This window comes from Protopterus annectens, chromosome 1.part1, assembly GCF_019279795.1.
Source record: "Protopterus annectens isolate FY-2018-M chromosome 1.part1, PAN1.0, whole genome shotgun sequence".
Taxonomy (NCBI): Eukaryota; Metazoa; Chordata; order Ceratodontiformes; family Protopteridae; genus Protopterus; species Protopterus annectens.
In genome coordinates, this window is record NC_056726.1 from 767362436 (window position 1) to 767386992 (window position 24557).

Sequence of the window (24557 nt, forward strand, 5' to 3'; positions counted from 1 at the left end):
CTTTCTATGTCAAGCAAGCCAGACCATCACAACAGACGCTTCAGACCTAGGATGGCGGGCCCACATGCTGGACAAATGCGTGCAAGGATTGTGGACACAGGATCAACTTCACCTGCACATCAACCTAAAAGAAATGCTGGCAGTAAAACTGGCAATCCAAAAGTTCAAACCATTTCTCAAAGAGGGCCAGTTGATGTTAAGGACAGACACCACCACGGTCATGTGGTACATCAACAAACAGGGAGGCACTCATTCATACCCCCTATGCAGAATGACTTTGGAGCTGTGGACCCTGGCACTCAGCTACAACATCCAGTTACAGGCAATATTTGTACCGGGAAAAGAAAATACTCTAGCAGACATATTAAGCAGAACCACATCGGATGCCCACGAATGGAAGCTGCACCCGGACATCTTCAAGACCATCTCAAAGAAATGGGGAATGCCTCAGATAGACCTATTCGCATCACCTCAATCACCAGCTCAAAAAATTTTGCACAAGGACATTCCACCCGCTAGCATGGAAAGTGGATTCGCTCTCCTTCAGCTGGAAAGGCCTAACAGCATATGCATTCCCACCTCTTCCTTTGATACACAAAGTACTACTAAAAATCAAGGAAGAACGCCCAAGGATAATCCTGATAGCTCCAAACTGGCCAAGACAACACTGGTACCCACTGCTGAGGAGCATGTCTCGGAACAATATGTGGCCAATACCCTGATGCCTCTGATGTTAACTCAGAACAACTACAGCATCATACATCCAAACCTAAAACGCTGCAACTGACTGCATGGAACATCACATAGCAGCAGCTAATCCAGAACTCTCCCAAAGAGTTAAAGACATTATTCTTGAAGCACGCAGACCTTCAACAAGAAGGAACTATGCTGGAAAATGGAAAAGGTTTGTCATTTGGAGTACGAAAGAGGAAAGATGTGTCAAACATAGATATGCCTAACATTCTGGAGTATCTGGCCGAACTTCTTCATTCAGGCCTGTCCTACTCCTCCATCAAGATACATGCATCAGCTATTTCAGCAGAATACAGCTTTGATCCACCTGTTTTTCGCACCTTTGCTCAGGCAGTTCCTCAGAGGAATCAAGAATGTAAAACCTCCAAGGAAACCACCATTACCAGCTTGGGACTTAAACTTTGTGCTAGAAAAGTTGACACTATCACCCTTTGAACCAGCAGCAACAGCAGACCTGCAACACCTGTCATGGAAAACTGCTTTCCTACTGGCCATTACTTCAGCAAGGAGGGTTTCAGAACTACAGGCCTTAATGGCAGTGCAACCCTTCCTAATCTTCCACCAAGATAGTGTGTCCATGAGGACTAATCCTACATTTATGCCCAAGGTGGTATCCAGAGTGTCTTTAAACCAGGCAATCCACCTACCAGAGGGGAAAGAATACTGCATACCTTGGATGTACATAGACAGCTACGCTACTACTTGGACAGAACAAAAAATAGCAGAAAGACTGACCGACTTTTTGTAGCCTATGCAACAGGAAGGGAAGGAAAAGCTATTTCCAAACAATCTCCAAATGGATAGGAAATTGCATACGATTCTGTTACTCCTTCCATGGAAAACCAATTCCACAGAACATAAGACCTCATTCTACAAGGGCAACAGCCACTACCACAGCCTTCTAACGAGGAGTGGCAACCAAAGACATTATTGAGGCGGCTACTTGGACCTCCGTGCATACATTTGCCAAGCATTATAATTTGCCTCTGTATTCCAGATCCCGAGCAGGGTTTGCCACTGCTGTACTACAAGGGATCCTAAACACACCATAATCTACTTTTATCCTCCTCCCCTAGTTGGCTATGGTATTCTACCCAGTTGTTATGACTGCAGATGCATCCATGAAGGACATAGTACAGTTTTGTACCTACCATAAATGTAGATGTCCGAACTGGATAGCATCTGCAGTCAGGATTACCCTCCCTCCTTCCCCTCTGTGGTACTCCTAGGGTGTTTACCCTCCTAATAGCTAGCTGGCGGGGGGGAGTCTCTTATGGTGTATTTGTTTGTATATATGTACACACATGCTTATTTTTGTGTTTACCTCTATCTTTTTTGGAAACATTGGCATCCAACCAAATTTAAGCCTTCAGGAGGGCTACTGGCATCTGGGGCAAGAAACACTGAAGAAAATGGCGTCGGCTGATGCTTTTATACCCGAAGACCAACAGAGATGACGTCGGGTGAAGTGCGACATCAGCCGAAGCCGGACCCGGACTTTGGAATCCGGCCGACTGAAGGGCTGCCTGACGACAGGACAACCCAGTTGTTATGACTGCAGATGCTATCCAGTTCGGACATCTACATTTATGGTAGGTACAAAACTACTTTATGGATGTTATTTTGGAGGCCAGGAGGCCCAGCACCAGAAAATTGTATGCAGAAAAATGGAAGAGATTCTGTGCTTGGAACCAGGCACAAGGAATTGACACTCTTGTACCAAATATTCCTCAGATTTTACAATACCTAACTGAGATGCTGGACAAAGGCCTATCCTTCTCAACAATTAAGATCCATGCCTCTGCCATTTCAGCTCATTACAATATGGACACACCTATTTTTTTCTCTTCCACTGCTACGCCAGAGTCTTAGATGGGCCAAAAACTTAAGACCTCCAAGGAGAGCTCCAATACCTGCATGGGACCTCAATTTTGTGTTAGAAAAACTCACACTGCCTCCTTTTGAGGCAGACAATACAGCTGAGATAAAATACTTATCATGGAAAACAGCTGTTCTCGTAGCAATAACTTCAGCAAGAAGAGTCTCAAGAGTTACAGGCACTAATGGCTGTGGATACTTTTATTATTTTCCATCCGGACAGGGTTTCTCCAAGGACAAACCCAACATTTATGCCTAAGGTAGTGTCCAGTGTGGCTCTTAACCAAACCATACATTTGCTTACCTTTTATCCAAACCCGCAGAATAAGGGGGAGAGACTTCTACATTCTTTGGACATACACAGACAGCTACGCTTTTACTTGGACAAAACTAAAGCTTTCAGAAAGACTGAGCAACTCTTGGTGGCATATGCTGCAGGATCGCAAGGAAAAGCTATTTCAAAGCAAACTATTTCAAAATGGATAGGCCACTGCATTCGTTTCTTCTATTCACAACATGGGAAATCAGTGCCTAAGGGCATTAGGCAACATTCTACCAGAGCAGCAGCCGCTTCAGCAGCCTTCCTCGGAGGAGTACCAACCAAGGATATTTTGGAGGCTGCAACCTGTACTTCAGTGCACACTTTTACAAAGCACTACCACTTACCTCTTTACTCTAAATCCAGAGCAGGCTTTGCCACTGCAGTTCTGCAGGGCCTCATAGCCACTCCTAATTCTATTTAGGCCCAGCCACCCAACCTCAGCTTTGGGATTCAACCCACGTGTAATGACTGCAACAGTGAAACACGATGAACACAGTACAGTTGTGTACCTACCATAAATGTAGATGGTAGAGTGTATTCACTGTTGCTTTCCAGGTTACCTTCCCACCATCCCCCTTTCATTGCTGGGACTTATCTGTACTTCTCTATTCAATACAACCTATGTGGTGTATTTGCTTGTAGATGAAGGTTATGTGCATTCTTTTTTATGATCAGAATTTTTTAGCTTACCCTTTTGGGGGCACCTGACATCTGGGGCAAGAAAAACTGAAGAAAATGTTGTCTGCTGCATCTTTTATACTCCTGGCGCACTGACGTCAGGGAAGAGGCGACAGCAACAGACGCCGGACCAGGACTTTGGAATTCAGGCCGACTGTGGGTAGCCTGCCAGCAGGATAACCCAAGTGTAATGACTGCAAGAGTGAATACACTCGAACATCTACATTTATGGTAGGTACACGACTGTACTTTCTCCCGCAACCCTTTCTCTTCCATAATACTTTGTGTTAGACTCATGCCAGAGACAAGGAAGTAACTGAATTTCCATGCCATTTGCATATAATTGGATTTGTGAGAGTCACTTTTATTTTCTTTATGTTCCATAAAAGGACTGCCTCTCTTCTCTCTCTAATCACCCTCATTTATGTTTGGCTCAGGCCTTGATGTTCATCGTGTTTCACTGTTGCAGTCATTACTCTTGGGGTTATCCTGCTGGCAGGCTACCCTCAGTCGGCCAGAATTCCAAAGTCTAGGTTCGGCGTCTGTTGCTGTCGCCTCTTCACTGACGTCAGTGCGCCAGGGATATAAAAAATGTAGCCTACGCCATTTTCTTCAGTCTTTCTTGCCGTGCGGTGCCCGAAGCAAAAGCAGTTTTCAAGTGCTGGTTGGCCGACTCCTGAGATTTTCAAATCTGAATTTCAGAACCGAAGTCTTCATTAAAGCTAAGTACCCCGTTGGGGAAACTTTTTTCTTGCTCCAAACCGATGTCAGAAAAAGTTAACAATTGTATTTCTTGTGGAAAGCAAATACCTCATAAAGATTTTCACTCTTACTGTATTCCTTGCCTTGGCCCTGATCACAATGTTGCTAGCTGTCGGTTTTGTGCTAGATTTAACCAATGCACTATCAAGCGTCTGTTCGATTTTGCATTTCATTACTTTGGCTGAAAATTTAATTATATAATGCCGTCGGAACAGCCGACAACCGGAGTTTACAAAAAACGCAAGGACAAGGATAGGCATCAGAGGTCCAAAACAGATGACGGAGCCTCTTCTAGGCCAGTCGCCGGTTCGCCAGTTCTCAGTGAGGCACTTTCGCAGCCCCTGGCACCCGCTACCGACTCCTACGTGGAGCAGACTGGGCCTCTGGAAACTCAAGGTATTGGACACTCGGAAATCACTACCTCAGATGGGTCTGGAGCCGCTGAGCAGGCATCGGCTTCTGTGGGTATCTTCAGACCTACACAACTATATGTTAAGCCATCTTCAGCTTCAAAGACTAAAGCAGCTCTAAAGACAAAGAAACAAGTACAGCATTTTCCTATTCAGACTTCCATGCCTAAAAAACAGATGCTCAAAATGGCAGAAGACTTAATTACTTTGATCACGGGCTCCCATCCCCTTCCTGATAAGAGGCCTAGGCAAGAGACAGAGTGTGATTCTTCTGATCAGGTATCTATTTCCTCTGATTCCTCTTCTGAACAGGATTACTCCATGCTTTCCTATGAGGATTCTGATGCTGAAGAATCCATTCCTTCAGCCTCTCCTCCTGAGGACTATTCTTTCAGGGGAACACTGCATACTACGAGGGAGTATTTCCACTGGGAGAGCCAAGATTATTCTGAATCTAAGAAAAGGCTCTGAGACTTTGCTTTTTCCACGGCACAGACCCCTTGCTGTTCCACCTGTTCTAGACATTGTAGATTATGTATTTTCAGAGTCCAGTCTGTCCCCTGACTCTTTACCCCCTGCACCTGCTAAGCCAGACAGATACTGCAGGGTCCCGGATTCACTGCAAAAAACCCTGTCCCCTCTGATAGGGATTCTAGGGTTCTAGACAGATGGGGAAAAAAGTTTACACTTCTGCCACCCTGGCTGTAAGGGCTTTAAATTGTCAGTTTCTTATGCATAAATATCAGCAATATTTAATGTCACTACTTAAACAGAAAATGTTGACAAATTCTGAATGTTCAGAGAACAAGGAATTGCAGGATTTATTGCATGCAACTGAACAAGTGGGAAAGCATACTTTGTAATGTGGTTATGATTCACTGGAGGCCTCTTGCAGGACCGCTGTTAAAGGTTCTGTTATTAGAAGGCATGCTTGGTTAAAGGAACAGAATCTGCCTGATCATGTTAAAGCAAAATTATTAGATGCACCATTACAGCATGATACTTTTAGTACTAAAGCAAAAGAGATGTTGAAAAAAATGGAGGATAAAGCAAAATCCATGCAGACAGTCAAGGATTTCTCACAGGTACAGCCACCCAGGTTTAGCAGAAACTGGCCTTCTAAAAATTGGTCCGTTCCAGTCTCAGACAGACCACAAAGAGACAGATACAGGCATCCCAGAGGCAGAGCTCAGCCCCAAGGCTCATACAGGCCTAAACAATGGGGTGCTCCTACCACCAAAAGCAGAGAAGACAAATCACAACCTTACAGGAAACAGTCCTAATGACTTTCCTCTACCAATTCCAAGCAGTTTTCTTTTGACAGCCCCCTTAGGGGGAAAACTAGCACTTTTTTCATCAAATTGGCAAATGGTTACCCAAGACAAATGGGTCCTGAACATAGTGTCCCAAGGCTACAGGTTTCATTTTCACACCCTGCCAAGGTCAAAGGGCATGCCAGACCTGCCGCACAATGGGCAGAGGCACATAAACAAATTACAGCCCTCATGGACATGAGGGCTATTCAGCAAGTACCACAACAAGAGCAGGGGCAAGGATTTTACTCCAGACTTTTCCTAGTACCCAGGAAGGACAAAACCTGGAGACCAATTCTGGACCTGTCTATACTAAATACGTTTCTGGAAGTTCCAAAATTCAGGATGTTGAGACTACAGCAGCTACTGCCCATGCTGGGCAAAAGAGCTTGGCTCGTAACTTTGGACCTAAAAGAGACATACCTGCATGTCCCAATCAGACGATCTTGCGGAAGATGCCTCAGATTCATAGCTGACTCAATGCATTACCAATTTTATGCACTGCCCTTTGGCTTATCTACTGCGCCCAGGGTCTTTACAAAATGCCTGGCACCAGTAATTGCGTTTTGCAAACAAAAAGGAATTCAAATATATCCCTACTTGGACGACTGCCTAATTCAAGCAGAGAACAAAGACACTCTTCTAAAGCATCTGGCGTTTGTAAAGACTACTAATTTGCCTAGGGTACACAGTAAACGAAAATAAATCAAAACTAGTGCCCTCTCAAGAGATAATATTCATGGGTGCAAGCTTAAATACAACTGCCCAGATGGCTTATCTCTCACGCCAGACGAGCAAAAACAACTGACTACTTACTTCAAGAAATTGGCAACAAAAACCCACTTATCTGCAAGGAAAATCCTGCAGGCCTTTAGGTTTCATGGCATCCTGCATTCTACTAATTCGATATGCCAGACTGCATATGAGGAAACTACAATGGTATCTGAAAAGTGTTTGGACTCAGCATTGCCACAGCATGGAGACAGTAATTGCACTCATTCCCTGCCTGCAACAGGAGTTTCGATGGTGGGCAGAAGCCTGTCACCACCACAATGGTCTGCCATTCAGTTTACCCACAGCCAGATAGACACTGACAACGGATGCATCAGATTATGCTTGGGGGGGCCCATATGGCAGGAAAATGTATTCAGGGCACATGGCCTGCAAACCAGATGCATCTTCACATCAATCAAAAAGAGATGCAAGCTGTTCAAAATGCCCTGACAGCTTTCAAGGACCTGCTTCATCCAGGACAGTTACTGATAAAGACAGACAACACTACGGTCATGTGGTACATAAACAAAGCAGGGGGGTACACATTCCTACTCCCTCTGCAGACAAGCAGTGACCTTATGGGACACAGCATTGGCTTTTCAAGTTCACCTGCAAGCACAATTCCTGCCAGGAAAAACAAATACTCTGGCAGACGAACTAAGCAGAAACCTCATGGATCCCCACAAATGGAAACTGGATCCACAAGTCTTCAGCATGATGATAAGGAAATGGAGATGCCCAGACATAGATCTATTTGCCTCCCCTCACAACTGTCAGTTGCAGAGATTTTGCACAAGGATTTACCACAAGCAAGCATGGAAAGTGGATGCCCTATCATTCAGCTGGAAAAATGTAACCGTATATGCTTTTCCCCCACTGCCTCTCCTTCCCAGAGTACTCCTAAAGGTCAGATGAGAAGCCAAAATGATTGATTGCACCAGACTGGCCATGCCAGCACTGGTACCCAGTCCTAAAGAGCTTGTCAAGGTCCAGCATGGATATTGCCTCAAACTTCTCACTTGCTGACCCAACAAAACAATCAGATCCTGCACAGCCAACTCAGGACCTTAAATCTGGCAGCATGGCAGATAATGTAGCCATTCAGAACACTCCTCTTTCAAAAGCTGTTATGGATGTTATCTTGGAGGCCAGGCGGCCCAGTACCAGAAAATCTTATGCAGAAAAATGGAAGAGATTCTGTGCTTGGAACCAAGCGCAGGGAATTGACAGGCTTGTACCAAATATTCCTCAGATTTTACAATACCTAACTGAGATGCTGAACCAAAGGCCTTTCTTTCTCATCAATTAAAATTCATGCCTCTGCCATTTCTGCACATTACAATACGGAACTACCTATCTTTTCTCATCCTTTAATAAGGCAGTACCTCAAAGGGGCCAAAAACATTAGGCCTCCAAGGAGAGCACCAGTTCTGGCCTGGGACCTCAATTATGTTTTGGAAAAACTCACACTGCCTCCTTTCGAGCCAGCATCTACAGCAGATATAAAATTCTTATCCTGGAAAACAGCTCTGCTCCTAACCATAACCTCTGCAAGGCGAGTCTCGGAGTTACAAGCACTAATGGCTGTGGAACCTTTCATCATTTTTCATCCAGACAGGGTTTGTCTGAGGAGAAGCCCTACATTTATGCCTAAGGTGGTGTCCAGTGTGGCCCTCAACCAAACCATTCACTTGCCTACCTTTTACCCAAATCCACAGAACAAGGGTGAGAAAATTCTGCATTCTTTGGACATGCACAGGCAGCTACCCTTTTACTTGGACAGAACTAAAGCTTTCTGAAAGACTGAGCAACTTTGTGTCATATGCTGCAGGATCACAAGGAAAGGCTATCTCAAAACAAACTATTTCTAAATGGATAGGCCATTGCATCCATTTCTGCTATTTTCAACATGGCAAATCAGTGCCTAAGGGCATAAGGCCTCATTCCACCAGAGCAGCAGCCACTTCAGCAGCCTTCCTCAGAGGAGTACCACCCAAAGAAATCTTAGAGGCTGCAACTTGGAGTTCAGTGCACACCTTTACAAAGCACTACCACTTGCCTCTCTACTCTAAGTCCAGAGCAAGCTTCGCCACTGCAGTTTTGCAGGGCCTCATAGCCTCTCCTAATCCTATTTAGCCCAGCCACCCATCCTCAGCTGTGGGATTCTACCCAAGAGTAATGACTGCAACAGTGAAACATGATGAACATAGTACAGTTGTGTACCTGCCATAAATGTAGATGTTAGAGTGTATTCACTGTTGCAGTCCAGGTTACCCACTCACCATCCTTCTCTTTGCTGGGACTTAACTACACTTCTCTGTCCTATACAACCTTTTTGGTGTATTTGCTTGTAGATGAAAGAAATGTTATTTTTGTGCATGCATTTCTTATTGGTATATTTTTCAGCCTACCTATTTGGGGCACCTGACATGTGGGGCAAGTAAAACTGAAGAAAATGGCATCGTCTGCATCTTTTATACCCCTGGCGCACTGATGTCGGGGAAGAGGCGACAACAACCAATGCCGGACCTAGACTTTGGAATTCTGGCCGACTGAGGGTAGCCTGCCAGCAGGATAACCCCAAGAGTAATGACTGCAACAGTGAATACACTCAAACATCTACATTTATGGTAGGTACACAACTGTACTGTTTACACTACTTAGAAGTTATCCAGCTACAGCTAGAAAAGTAACTAAATTTCAGACCTTTGTTCAGGGTTTTCTTTTGTAGTCTGAAGAATTGATTCTGGAAGAGTCTCTAAGTTTTAAAACCTCTGCAGTAATGTGGGGGGAGGGGAGTCACAATTCCTCTTGCACGATTGCTGGGAGATGCACTCCGTCACGTAACCAGATCCACAGGTTGAGCCTGCCTACCAGGGCGCCTTGGTACCAGATGTATGCACGTCCAAAAAGGCAGCACAGACATCATTTCCCAATTTCTAGGGGGAACCCAGGCTTATCGTGTCTGAAGGCCCCAGAGGAATTACCAAGATTGTGGTTTGCGAGGATGTCTACTCGGACTTGGTCGAATGTAGGCCTACATCCGGCCCTCCTCCTTTGCACCGCACGGATAGCCCTGCAAAGAATAAACAAAAAAACTAAACATGTCTCTACCTCCAGACCCACAGAAGGAGTGGCAGGCTTTCCCACAAGGCCTTAAGTCTTTCATGGCACTAAGGCCTCCCTCAGGTCGACCAGCTTCCCCTTCTGCTTGGCCTACCTCACCCCAGAAGAGACTTTTATTCCTCAAGCTGTCTTCAAGGAAGACTTCTCATCTGAAGAGGAGAGTGATTCTCTAGATTATTCATCTCGTATCCCCTCACCCTTAGACTATGCTTCCCCCGAGGAAGATTTGAATGGAACAAAATCTATGGAGGAAATGTCCTTTGGGGAAACCATTTCTAGGATGTGAGATCATTTTAAGTGGGACAGTACAGAGATTACCTCCTCCAAGTATAGTCCCGTAGCCCTTCTGCCATTCTTCCTGTCATTCCAACCTTTTTGGATGCTTTTGTATCCACTCTCACCCTGACTCTCAGCCTCCAGCTCCAAAAAAACAGACAGATACTACAGAATACCTAACGACTGCAGTTTACTTTTCAAGGCCCCTGTGGCAGACTCCTGGTAAGGCATCCAGGTCACTGCCTTCTACTTTCCTCCTCCCTTCAGACAAGGATAGTAGACAGTTGGAGAGACTGGGCAAGAAACGTTTTCTCTCAGCTGCCGTAGCTTTCAGAGCACTAAACTGCTAGACCCATATGACCAAGTATAATTTAGAACTTCTGTCTCAGATTTCAAAGCTGGTGTCAGGTATGTCAGACTCTGAGAACAAAACCTTGGCATTCTCTCTTCTTCCTACTTTCTCTCAGGTAGCCAGGCATTCGATTTAAATGGAGCTGTGATGCTGTAGAGGCCATCTCACAAGCTGCAGCACCTTCCTTTGCTCTAAGATTTGCTTGTTTTTATCTTATTTATTATAAATAAGTTAAATAAATATATGAATTGTGTTGGTTTATTAAGGAATGCATTTTCACTGTTTAATTAGATTAATTAACATTGGAGAAGATTTCATTGGTTAATTTATTTTGAACTGGTACTGGTGATATATAAGGCATTATATGAACAAAGATCTGTGTTTTGATTTCTGAAGAAGACTCGTATGTACTGAGTCGAAAACGTACGCATTGTTGTGGCATTATTTTGTGCTTGGGACTACAGCTGTTACTATTTTGCACTCACTTTGAATAAAGGAGTACTTTTTAAACATTTTGGCTTTACCCTTCATTTGGATTTCCAGGGCAGGAAAATCTTTTTGGTTTTGGTCTTGTTCAAGCTTGCTTACCATCGCTACTTGGTTTTTGTGGTTGTTCGATGGCAGGGAATCCAGAGGGTGAAACCGTACTTGGATCACCCCAACATCAAGGGACGGGCGAACTACGCAAAGTGATAGGTCAACTATCACAGCTTGTTGAGTTACTGACACCGGCTTGTTCCTCTATCATTCAATTGGCTTCCAACATAGGCAGAGGTAGACCCGGTTGTTCCTCTGATGTTTTTGCTGGTAGTAAACAGACGAGGGGAAGTTCTTTACGTGACACCATGAACGACTGTTTAGACATGGATCCACCAATATAGGAACTAATTTTGATGGCTTTCCACCTTTACTGCGGTCCAATTTTCAATCTGCCAGTGGCCATTCTACAAATGAGCGTGCTGGGGGCTCAATGGAAACTCGCACAGCAAACCAAGGTGACTTTTCTTCTGTTCCTTCTCCTCAACGCTTCAAAGCGTTTTTGGACAAAGATTTTACTGTAAATGATTTGAATAGAGTTTCCAAACATAAGGGGAAGTAGTTAAATCTTATAGGGAAAACTGTGATGAATTATGCTATCTTTTAGAGAAATACAAGCGTTTGGGATGTGACTGTTCATTTCTCAGGACTTGTCTTGAGAAGCAAATTGTACCAAAGGGGCTTCGTATTGTAAAGTTTCCCAAAAATGTAATTCATGGTTCAGAATTTTATTTTAATTTAACCATAATCTTTGATAACTGTGGTTTAGACGTGGTGGCAGCTATTATTAACAAAAATGAACGTATTAGGACCTCTCTTTTGGAAAAGATAGAAAGTATTAATAAGAACATTACTAATGATTTAATTTTCACTATTGAAACTGAAAAGAAATTTTGACATTTTTTTTCTGATATTGAAACCAAGTGTATTAACAACATAAAAAGGAAAGAAAGTAAACTTGAGAGGGATTTAAAAGACTATAGGGAAAACAATGCATATCCACTATCAAAACCTTTTTATTCTTCTGGACGTCCAAATAATAGAGGTCCAGAGAAAAGTCATGTGTATGCTTTTAATGATATAGACGAAGACAGACACCATGATCTTGAAGGACAAGATATCCACTCCCCACCAGTACAAACACCCCATTTAAGGAGGTCGGACAGGATTCGCAACCAGAATCCTGTCCGTTACCATCCTTACAATCGCAGATGGAACCAGAGATGAATGTTAACAACAAATTCATCGATTGTCCAATATGGACATACTTTTCATTGTAAGGGTTACAATATTTTCAATTACACTAATTTGGAACTGACTGTTACACATTTTGAATTGTTTTCAAAGGGGTTTAAATTCATTCCTTTACGTAAAGCTTGTTTACCCAAAGTTATTGTTGATATAAAAATGTTTTTAAGGAAAATGAATTTGGCACTAAGTTTTCAAGGAAATAAACAGGGCCTTTTAGATAGTAACCCCCTAAAGAAAAAAAGCATCTTTAATCCACCACTGCACCCACAGTTGAAAAATCATGAATGTGTTATGGAAAGGGAAGTTAGAAACACTATAAATCAACGCAGGATTTTTTCCAACTTATCCTGCGAAGAGAGGAAGGTGTTTAATGAATTGAGGAATAACAATAATATCAGGATTATGCACCCAGATAAGGTTGGTGGGACCGTGTTGATGGACCACATTATTTATGAGTCTAAAATGAAAGATTTATTACAAGACAATAACAAATATTCTAGGGCCTCGATCAACGAAGTCAATATATCCAACTCAAAAATTAGTTTATTGTTGATCTACTTTTGGAAGGTTCCATTGACCAGGCGAGTTTTAATTTTTTGCTCAATAAGCACCCTAGAGTTCCTTCAGTATTTGGTATACCAAAGGTACATAAAGACCAGAGTGACCCACCCCTAAGAGTTATTGTTTCTTCCGAAGGTTCTGTCACTACACCCCTTGCAAAATACGTAGATGAAAAACTTAAACATCTTTCTAACCAGGGTGCTACTTCACTGAAAGACTCTTGGGATTTTCTTCGAAGTGTTGAGCACAATCTATACTCTCCAGAACTAGTGTTTGTTACTTTGGATGTGGTAGACCTATTTGGTTATATTCCACATGATATAGGCCTTCAATGGTTGGAAGATAGTATGAGGGACAGTAGGCTTTTTTCCTCAAGAGGTTTTCAACAACTGTTTACTGTTCATGGAAACCATACTTAATCCATGTTCTTTCAGGGGGAATTTTTTAGACAAACTAGGGTAGTTGCCATGGGTGCCAAATGTGCACCGACCTATGCGAACATTATTTTATCTAGGTGGGAACAACTTTACGTCCTTGAAAGCCCCTTTTGCACAACATTGGTGCTTATACAAAAGGTTCTTGGACGATATAGTTATCGTTTGGATAGAAACCTTTGAAAACTTGAAGGAATTTTTGGAGTATATTAAAAGTACCACTACATTTTTGTATTTTATCTATGATTATAATCCCAGTCAGTTAACATATTTGGATGTTACTCTTATTAAATTTAATACTGGTTTCTCATCAAAAATTTTTCGTAAGGCAACCTTTTCTAATTCATATTTGCATTTTAGAAGTGCTCACCCATTCTTTCAAAAGAAAAATTTAGTTAAAGGACAGTTATTCCGTATTAGTAGAATGACATCTAGTGACAATGATTTTTTGGAAGAAAGCAATACTGTTTTAGACATGTTTAGGGAAAGAGGATATCCTGAAAGCTTATTACAACAGATGCTAAATGCAGTTGTTGAACACAGATGTGACCGATTTTTTCCTATTTTAGGACAAACTATGACCTATTGTACTCAGCCAGGTTCATCTGATAACATTACCAACAACTTTAATGAAGCATTTGTTTTTGATTATTCTGGCGATGCAGGTGTCATTAGGGAGGTTGTTACAAGGGAATGGAACAAGTTTATTGAATTCTCCGATTTGGAGATTCTTAAGAAACAACAACCACTAAAATTTATTTTTAGGAAAGATAATTTCAAACAATTATTTGAGTTTAATGGACCTAATGAAACAAATGGTTCATTAAAAAGGTTTGGAACCTTTAAATGTGGATTTTGTGCACAATGTCCCTATGTCGCTAACCAAACACATATTGTCATCCCCTCAAGGGACAAAAATTTTGGTAGTAACACCTTTTCTAATTGCAACACCCAAGGTGTTGTTTATATTGCTACTTGTAATGTTTGTGATGCATTTTGTTGGAAAGACCGAAAGGAAGTTGAGAAATCGTATTTATGAACATATATATGAAATAACTAGACAAAATAACAAAAATGCACTATTTAGGCACTCTTTAAAATGCACACAAGCTACCTTTAGTTTTTTTGTCCTGGAAATTGTCCCGAAAGAAATCAGGGGTGGTATGTGGGAGGCAAAATTACAATATAAAGAATTATTGTGGCAAATAATTTTGGATTCCACTAAATTTCCAGGACTTAATGATATGCTTTCTATTTCCTCTGTGTTGAAACTTAGAGCTGCCAAGCTTTGAAATTTTGTAAATTTTGCAAACTTACCACAAGAGGGCACTATTGGATAACACTCAACACATTTTTTAGTATGAACTAAAATATGTTTTAAAGTACAAATGGTATTTAAATTTCATTGTATTTTATTGTATATATTTATATACTTTAATATCAAACAAAATTTTATCTTGTTTATTATAAATAAGTTAAATAAATATATGAATTGTGTTGGTTTATTAAGGAATGCATTTTCACTGTTTAATTAGATTAATTAACATTGGAGAAGATTTCATTGGTTAATTTATTTTGAACTGGTGCTGGTGATATATAAGGCATTATATGAACAAAGATCTGTGTGTTGATTTCTGAAGAAGACTTGTTTGTACCGAGTCGAAAACGTACGCATTGTTGTGGTGTTATTTTGTGCTTGGGACTACATCAGCTGTTACTATTTTGCACTTGCTTTGAATAAAGGAGTACTTTTTAAACATTTTGGCTTTACCCTTCATTTGGATTTCCAGGGCAGGCAAATCTTTTTGGTCTAAGATTTGCTTGGCTTTAAGGCTTCATCCTCTCCCTGACGACATTAAAGCGAAACTGATGGATGCCCCTTTGGACAATTCTGCTTTTTTTGGCAACCCCTCAGCAGAATTATTCAAACATCAGCACGAAAAAAGCAAGGAGGTAAAAGACTTCAACCACATTTTGGTCTCCACTGTGCCTAAATTCCACAGGAATAACACTGCAAAACAAGTCTTTGTATGCAGGTAATCTAGACCCCACCAAACAAAGCCCCAAAATGTGTATTAGAAAACTCACCAGTTCTCTACTACTACTACTGCTACTACTACCCAACTCACTAAGCAACCCTTTCCTGACAGGATGGGCTCTTCATCATGACTCTTCAAGCAATCTGCGAACCCTCCCCCTCTCTCCTGCACCTTACCCTCCCATCAGGGGAACTCATCACCCAAAACTCCTGGGTCCTAAGCATTATAAAGAGGGGATACTTCATGATCTGGCACACTGTGCCCACCTTCAGGGGTGTCCCCCAACCACTAAAAGAACAAGAACCTCTTTTTCCCCTCAGTTCTGCAAAACTTACTAGAACAGGGTTCAATTCAACATGTGCCCCCAGCTCAAGAGGGGAAAAGATTTTATTTATGCCTAGTCCTAGTTCCGAAGAAGGAAGGTCCTTCTAGACTCATCCTAGACCTCTCCCGTCTCAATGATTTTGTAATAGTTCCCTCCTTCAAAATGCTCTTCCTCCTCATTCTCCCTCAGGTGTGTTCCTAGCATCCATAGACATCAAGGATGCTTACCTCCATATCCCTGTACTCCCCAGATATAGGAAATTTATACACATCTCTGTGGGATCCTCGCATTTTCAGTTCTCTGCTTTGCCTTTTAGACTTTCCACTGCCCTGCGAATCTTCACAAAATGCCTGGCACCAGAGGTCACCTTTTGCAGACTCCAGAGCATCCACATTTTTCCCTACCTAGACAACCTTTTGATTCAAGCCAAAGCACAGGAGGAATTAACCAGAGACCTCCAGTCAGCAGTAGCCATCTTACAAAGCCTGGGATTCACTATAAACATCAAATAAACTTGAAAAAGCTTCCATTCTCCCATGTCTTTCTGGGGTGCAGGTTTCAAACCAAGGATATGGTGGTGTCTCTTCCACCGACCAAGGCCCTGAAGATTTCTACCATTTTCTCTGAAATTCTTCCCTCCAATTTCCTGTTCACAAGGCAGTTTCTGCAAATATTGTGGTTGTTGGCCTCCAACACCCCCATACTTCCTCTCTCGAGGCTACATATGAGGAAATTCCAATGGTTTCTAAAATCACTATAGTCTCACCATGCTCACCCTCTAGAATTCCAAATACCACTCTTACCCTGCCTCCAGGAGGAGCTCCATTGATGTGTAGTGCATCTATCCATAAATACAGGTCTTCCAATCCATCCAGTGTCCCCAACTCAAGTATTGTATACAGATGCATCGGATACAGGCTGGGGAGCAGTCCTGAACCATCACACAGTCCAATGCCAGTGGACATCCTCTCAAAGGAGAAACCACATAAATGTAAGTGAAATTAAGGCATTAATTCTTGCCTTTCAGTCTTTCCAACCCCTTCTGAGATCAGGAAGGCTTTGCATCCAGACTGGCAATATGACTGTTTTGTGGTACATCAACAAGTAAGGTAGGACAAGATCCTACCTCCTTTGCAGACTAGCCTTACAGGCCTGGGATCTAGCCCACCTACTACAAATGTCCATTCAGGCAGTTTATATCCCTTCCAATCAGAATACTTTGGCAGACACTCTGAGAATATCCAGAACACAGGCCCACAAATGGATGCTTCACAGGGATGTGTTCCAGGACATTGTCCACCAGTGGGGTATTCCACAAATAGATATTTTTGTCTTCCTTCAAACTACTTACAAAATTTTGTGCTAGAGAACCTCGTCCTCAGGCATGGAAAGTGGATGCTGTATCAATCTCTTGGAAGGGGAAATTCCTTTATGCATTCGCCCACTTCCACTCATTTCGAAAGTCCTGCTGAAAATTCAACAGGACCAGCCGGGAATCTTGCTGATAAATGCCCTCTTGGCCAAGACAGCACTGGTTCTCTCTTCTCCATCTAGCCAAGGGCAGTCACCACAAGTTGCCTCACAGAATGGACCTGCTCACTCATCCACCTACAATTAGAGACTCTCCAACTGTCCCTGTGAGTAATAGAGCCATGATTCCTTTCAGACACCTTTATTCTGAGGATGTGCTGCAGGTCCTGCAGGAGGCTGGGATACCTAATACCAGAAAATCTTACACTCCAAATGGAAGTGATTTTCACTGTCTCACCAGAAACCAGGACCTGCTTACAGCGGACCTCCCCTATGGTTCTTTCTTATCTGTGTGAATTGCTTTGTGCAGGCTTAGCATATTCCTCCATAAAAACACATAAGCTATCTCTGCTGGTCTTCCACTTTCACCACCCTTAGCCTCCAAATTTGAGGCCAAACAATTCTTTAAATATGTCCTTCACATTAGACTTCAGAAGAGACCTGTTACTTCACCTTGGGACCTGAACTTTATTCTAGAGAAGCTGACTCTCGAGCCTTTTGAGCCAGCATCTTCTATTTCTTTCAACACTTTAGTTGGAAAAATGCCGCCATGGTGGCTATTACCTCCGCCAGGCGGGTATCAGAGTTACAAGCCCTTTTGACGCCTCCTCCTTTCCTTCCATAAGGACAGGGTTTCCCTTCATACCAACCCTTCCTTCATGCCAAAGGTAGTTAATGAATTATCCTTAAACCAGGCTATAAATTTGCCCACATTTTTTCCTCTCCCCAGAAAAATAGTTAGATGATTCTACACACTCTTGATGTACACAGACAACTCGGGTTTTACCTACACAAGATCAAATTCTTTAGAAAATTAGTCCAACTGTTTGTGTCATTTCAACCTAGAACTTTGGGATTGCCTTTTTCCAAACAGACCATCTCCAATTGGATATCCAAATCCATAGCCTTTTGCTATATCCACCATGGTTAAGCTCTTCCAGGCTCAGTCAAAACTCGCTGTGCAATGGCAGTGTCTTCCTTGGGGCATTCCTTAAAGGACTAGACAGCAACTCATCTCAAAAGCAGCTACCTGGACATCTGTCCACTCCTTCACTAAATATTATAAGCTGGATTCCATCACCAAATCCAAGGCAAGGTTTGCCAGGGCCATTCTCCATGGCTTCCTGTAGAGTTCATTTGCCACTTTCTCCTTCCTTTCTGCATGTGGTTTTGTATTCTCTCTCATGTAAGAATACTGCAACAAATGAATAGAAAGACATAAATTAGTTGTGTAAGAACTTACTGTAATGATGTCCTTCTCTTCTCTGCTGAAGTATTCTATCCCTCCCTCCCCACTTCCTGGCATTCTTGGATGCATTGATCCTCTTTCCGTTAGACTCTCATTACCTGGGGCTTCAGTTCTGAGGATGGTGTGCGCGTCCATCTCTTTTATGGCTGACATCTGATAGTGGTCTACGTCAGACGTACCATGTACTGTAAAGTAGTAACACTTTGATATACTGGCTGACGTTGGGTCGTCGCCTTGGCAGGAAACTCCCTCATTTAAGAATACTGCAATAGAGAATAGGACTTTTATCTTTATAGTAAGTTCTTGCACAACTAATCTTTCTGAAAGGAGAAATTAGGAGTTGCTGTGAGAATTTTCCCAGTGTGCTGATGAGGGAGCAGTTCCCCTTTGAATGGCATGTGTCCAGTACCTAAGTGGTTTTCTGGCTTTAGGCATCCTTACTGTGGATACCTGTTGCTGCAGCCATGTTTCCACTCATGGGAGTAGAGCATCTGTAGGCAGATCTTCCTTGGTCCTGGGTAGAGAGGAGGATAGGCTATCAACATGCATCACTTCTTGACCTTGATTATTGACACTCCCTGTGGTGCTTGTGGGTATTTTCCTCTGTTGGGTTTTGACCTTGTAGGTATTACTGTGACAGTTTTTGATGAGGCCTCTCTCCTGTGGAACAGATCAGCTGCTACCAGTTTCTTCACTAGTTGTAAGGGTTCCATAGCCCTGGTGCAAGGGGTATGCCCTTCCCATTAGGGCGAGGGGTGAAATCCTCCTCCATCTTCCTCCGAAGTCTTTTGAGAAGGCAGTACTTTTCCTTTGTCAGGCTCCTTTCTCCCAGACCCTTGTGGGACTTGGCAATGGTGGTGTTAGGGTAATCTGTTCAGTGTTATTTTTGTGAGGCTATTTTCCCAGATGTAGCTTATAGGGGTCAAATGTGTAGTCCTTTTCCCCACATCAGTGGATTGTAGGGCTTTCATTTCCTTTTGTTGGACTGATAAGTCGGTGCTTTTAGGCATTTCATGTCGAACTTCAGTGCTTGGTGCTATACTTCTGGTCCTGTTATGGTTCCATCTGTCATCCTGCCTAGTGATTTTGCGGCTTGGAAACTAACCCGCTTGTAGAACTTAAGGAGGACCCTCAGATTTAACAGATATGTTCTCACTTTTTGCAGTTTGTTGATGAAGGGGGACTCTTTCCAAATGTCACGGTTATGGGTACATCATTCTTCCAAATAGCCTTGACTGTTGCAGCCACTGAAATTAAACCAAGTATTTACTTGTATAATTTTTGTTTTAAGTAGGGCAGTACTACTGCTTCATTGCTTTTGCTTTGATGTACAGAAAGATGTTTGCTGGTAACAAAGGTAATGTGCTTAACAGCATAAGAGATAAACATGTTTGTGTAACTGACAGATGACAACATATGCAGTGCTGCAAGCATGCATATGTCCGTATGTGTAGGAAATTTCAGTAAAAGATGCAGAGTTGTAGTTTGTTGTGAGGATAAACCCAGATGTAGGACCAGTAAAGGGAGGGCTGTGTTTGTAGAGGAGTTGACTTGCTAAGAGTGTTGTCTTTCAAATTTTGTCTGTGCTGGAGTTTTTTGTTGCATTTCATTAATTTGCAGGAGAACTGCATTTCATTAATTTGCAGGAGAACCACAGTGCTTGGGAGAGGAGTAGGCAGTCCCCATTATCGTATACTGCTGATATAATTTTTGGTCACTTTCTGCCACTGATCTGTGCATCAGCAACACTGCAAATCAAGTTATCCTAAGTTTTTTATAAATTGTATTTGAGTTGGCAGGATTATTTTTGAGGTTGTCTGCCCATTGTCCGAATAAATGAAAGTATCTCCTTTAGTGTATCTGCTGAACTGAGATTAACAATTTGACGCGTTTCATTTGGGGATATGCTGTCATTTGATTCAGTTTCCCTGCTTTTATTTCTTCAGTCCTCAGTACTTTGTCCTGGGTTTGAAGACCTTGGAACTTCTAAACTAACCAACTCATCTGGCTCACCAATCTTGGACCAGTTTAAACCTTGTTTGGAGCAGCTTAATGTGCAGACTATTCAGCAGAACAGTTGCAGTTCATCTTGGGATATCAAACCTCCTGCTACTCAGCCTCCTGTTCTTAGTCAATTTGGTAAGTGTTTTAGTAGCAGTAGTACTTTAAACTGACAAGTTTTTTTTTCTCCTCTGTTAATTACATGCATATTTATTACATAGTGTAACGTCAGTGTTGTATAAAACTAGCAAGATCAAATGTTAACTAAATGGCGTTAGCTTTGATTTACAGTTTAAGTAGAAGAATTACTTTGTCACTGCATAAACTTGTTCAGATGAAAGTCACTAGTCTCTCATTTTGTATAATGGCAGTAATAACATATTAAAACTTCACTTTGTGAGAAAAAAAGACCAAGAAAAAAACATGCAATTTTTCAAGTCTTAGTGTTGTACATGTTTAAAATACAAAAACATATGAAAAACAGATATAAAAATGTTTTAAAGATTCAACAAAATTATCGGTTTTGGTACCACACACAAGTTTTTTATAGTAACTAGTGCATTTATTCAGTCCTCTATACTTGGTCTTGGTTTAACTTGACTAGCTCAACACTCTTGGACAAAAACCTGAGCCGAAGCTTAGTCTAAAGAGACTTTGCTCAATAAATAAATGTAAAAATTTGTAGAACATGCACCTTATTCAGCAGAGAGGATCTCCAAATTCTTTGCAAGACATTCTGCCAGTGAGGGGATTGGGGTCTCAACATAGTTTGCATTCTGGCAGAACTCATTCACTGGGTCATTCTCCGAGGTTGAATTTTCTTTTTTTTTTAAACCTCTTCAGAATTCATAAAAGTTGTACAGGACTGACAGCTTACAAGACTTGGATGCCTGCTTAAATTGATTTTAGAGATCAAATAGTTATTTGTATGTCCATGCATCTTGATTTGGGTTTTTCAAGCCCCAGTCGCAAGTGCTTTGAGGTAAACATACAGTGTTTATTTTTCCAGAGTAACATTGGGGTAGGTTTCTTCATTCCAAACAAACCTTTCATACTAACACTTCCTTAAAACCTAGAGACTGTCATGACTATCTTAGTGAGATTTCTTGAAATTTTAATTCTGATGAATCCCTTCAGCCAACTAAAGGTAACAGCCACCCTTTGGTATATGGTGGCTGGTATGAGTAATTCTTGCTATCCACTCTCCTGACTTTTGCATACAGTATTTTCATAGTACCTTTAGCAAGGAGAATTACTTCACACCAGTAAAGATTATAATTCAGAGGTTGGATGTTTGCCTAGTGGTGTTGCTTCAGAGTAGTAAGTGATAGTTTTTCTCATTCAGGGACTCTGAGTAAAGCCTTTTGCTTCACTGTTTTTTCCAGTGATGCCTCTTAAATTCATAGTTACATGTTATGCCCCCCCCCCCCCAATAGGTTTAGGCATAAAATAGCACTCTGCTTAGGAAAAGGAATGCTTAGTTTTGCCAGTTGATAACTTATGAGGAATAATTTATAGGAGAGATTAAAACGTCTAGAATTATTAGTCTGTGCGTATCGACATCTATTTTCTTATTTTTTTTAGTGTCAGTAAACTTGAATGGTCATGTGTACAAAATTTGATTTCTCTGTCACTGTTATATCTGATATCATTTTCATTCATTCCTCAACTGATGGGTCTCTGATCTGACCTCAGATCTGGGTCTGCCTGTTTTTCCAGAATGTCTAATGTCCAACTCTCGAGCTCCTCTCTTTACCCGTAAGGCCCCAGTAACCTAACATACCTTAGTTCTTGTTTGCCGCCTTATTACTTAGACATGGCTCCTACTCTCAAGCAGTTAGGTGCTTTTTTTCTCAGTGTTGTACGTTTTTTTACTATATTTTTGTTAATTTCCTTGTCACCTGTCCTCCCTTATTTTCTAGTTTTTGTGTTTTGTGCATCAGGCAGTACTTTTTATTTTGTACCTGTTAGTTCTTGGGTACTTCCTTGAGTACCATTCTTAGTACGTTTATCTGTCTTCCCCCTAATTTCTGCCCTGTACAGGGTATTCCTTTGCACCATTGTTTGTACCTCCTCTTTGCTGTACAAAAAAGTTCTTTAACCACATTTTTTTCCTTTTTTATAATGACATATAAGCCAGCTGGGTCAAAAATTTCAATAAAAGTTTGATCCAACTCACTCAGATCCTTCCTCCTCGAAGCCTGTCACCTTGGATCCAGTCACCCCGATAACCCACCTCAGCCACCATCTCTCTGACTTCCTTCTTTTCTCCAGGAGACTTCAAGTAAGCACTCCAGGCCACCATCTACTTAAGTCTCCCAGGAGCTTATCTGAAGCAGAGGGTGTATAGGATGTTGAGATATTTCAGAGCTCAGATCCAGATGGGAGTAATTCTGGCTCCATGTCGCAATGGACCCATGAGCCTGCCCTTTATCAACTCTTAATATATCTTTTTCCGAACTGTCCCTTGGTTTTGGAGCCTTCTGATCTGAGATCCCTGAGGGTGTCCTTGTTGGATCAGAAGACGGATCGTTTTTGACTCCGATCACCACTTTGAATCACCCAAATCCGATCCTTTCAGAGCAGGAGTACTCTGAACTGAAGAATTGATGCCGGCTTTGGGGGCAGGTTTTGCCTGACTCCTTCCTTCTGAAGTGTGCTGGGGGAATTCAGGGCTCGTTAGTACAGAGAACTTCGGGTCCAGTGCTGCCAGCATCTATTTTGTTTAGGCCCTTTGCCTTTGAGATAGTAGAGAAGGGCATTCTCTTTGCCTAGTGCAATGACATCCATGTCCCCTTTGGATTCTGTTTCCATTTCATCGATTTTTTTGTTCTGAGACTCGCTTCTCTCCTACTGGTCACCAAACCCATTCAAGTCTCCAGTCAGTCCCTCAGGATGCCCCTGATGATCTTCGTGCTTCACTGTTGCAGTCATCACACTTGGGTTATCTGCCTGCATGTAGCCCTCAGTCGGCCCGAATAACAAGAGATTTTGTATTCCTGCATCGGATTCTGTTGCTCCTGGACTGACGTCAGGTAGGGGTATAAAAACAGGCAGCCGATGCCATTACACCAGTCTTTATTGTAGAGTAGCCCGAAGCAGTTCTGAAGTGCCAGTCGACTGCTACCTGAATGTTCGTTTATGAATGTAATAATCCTGAAGTCTTCTAAAGCTAAGTACCCTGTTGGGGATCCTTTTTTCTTGCTCTAACCGATGTCAGAAAAAGTTAACAATTGTCTTTCTTGCCTGTGGAAAGCAAATACCTCTCAAAGATTTTTATTCTTACTGTGTCACCTGTTTAGGCCCAGACCACGACGTACCTCGCTGTCGGTTTTGTGCCTTATTTTATGCCCGCACCATTCGTTGGGCTCTCTTTGTCACTAAATTCTTTCGCTGTCTATCTCCGTATTCTGAAATGGCTTCGGTAAGCCATCCGACTACCGATATTGCGAAAAAGCATAAAGTTAAAGACAGAGGCAGACTGCAGAGGTATAAAACTGTCGACAACGCTTCCATTAAGCTAGTCGCCGGTCCGCCAGTTCTCAGTGAGGCACTTTCGCAGCCCCTGATGGCTGTGTCACTGGATTTGCAGGTCTCTACTGAGACCCATTCAGAGTCCGGCATGCCACGAGACTCTTCGACTATGGAGCCTGCGGATGTGTCTACCTTGGATGGGTCTGGAGCCGCTGAGCAAGCACTGGCTTCTGAGATAGATGTTCATCATGTTACACTGCTGGAGTCATTACACTTGGGTTATCCTGCCATCAGGCGGTCCCGCAGTCGGCCTGAGTTCCAAAGTCTTGGTCCGGTGTCATTTGCTGTCACTTCTTCCCTGACGTCAGTGCGCCAGGGGTATATAAGATGCATCCAATGCCATTTTCTCCAGTCTTTCTTGCCAAGCGGTGCCCGAAGCAGAAGCAGTTTGCAAGTGCCGGTCGGCTGACTCCTGAGATTTTCGAAGTCGAATTTCAGATCCGAAATCTTCA

At 42.3% G+C, this 24557-nt stretch overlaps 1 protein-coding gene across 1 annotated transcript in view; it reads left to right on the top strand.

Annotated features, from left to right (window-relative positions):
• Window positions 1–24557, top strand: part of UBAP2 (ubiquitin associated protein 2) — a 2620504-nt gene that overhangs the window by 1422708 nt on the left and 1173239 nt on the right. Inside the window, exon 9 of the mRNA XM_044087268.1 lies at window positions 20517–20709. Coding sequence (XP_043943203.1) covers window positions 20517–20709 — 193 coding nt within the window. The remainder of the gene's footprint in view (window positions 1–20516; window positions 20710–24557) is intronic.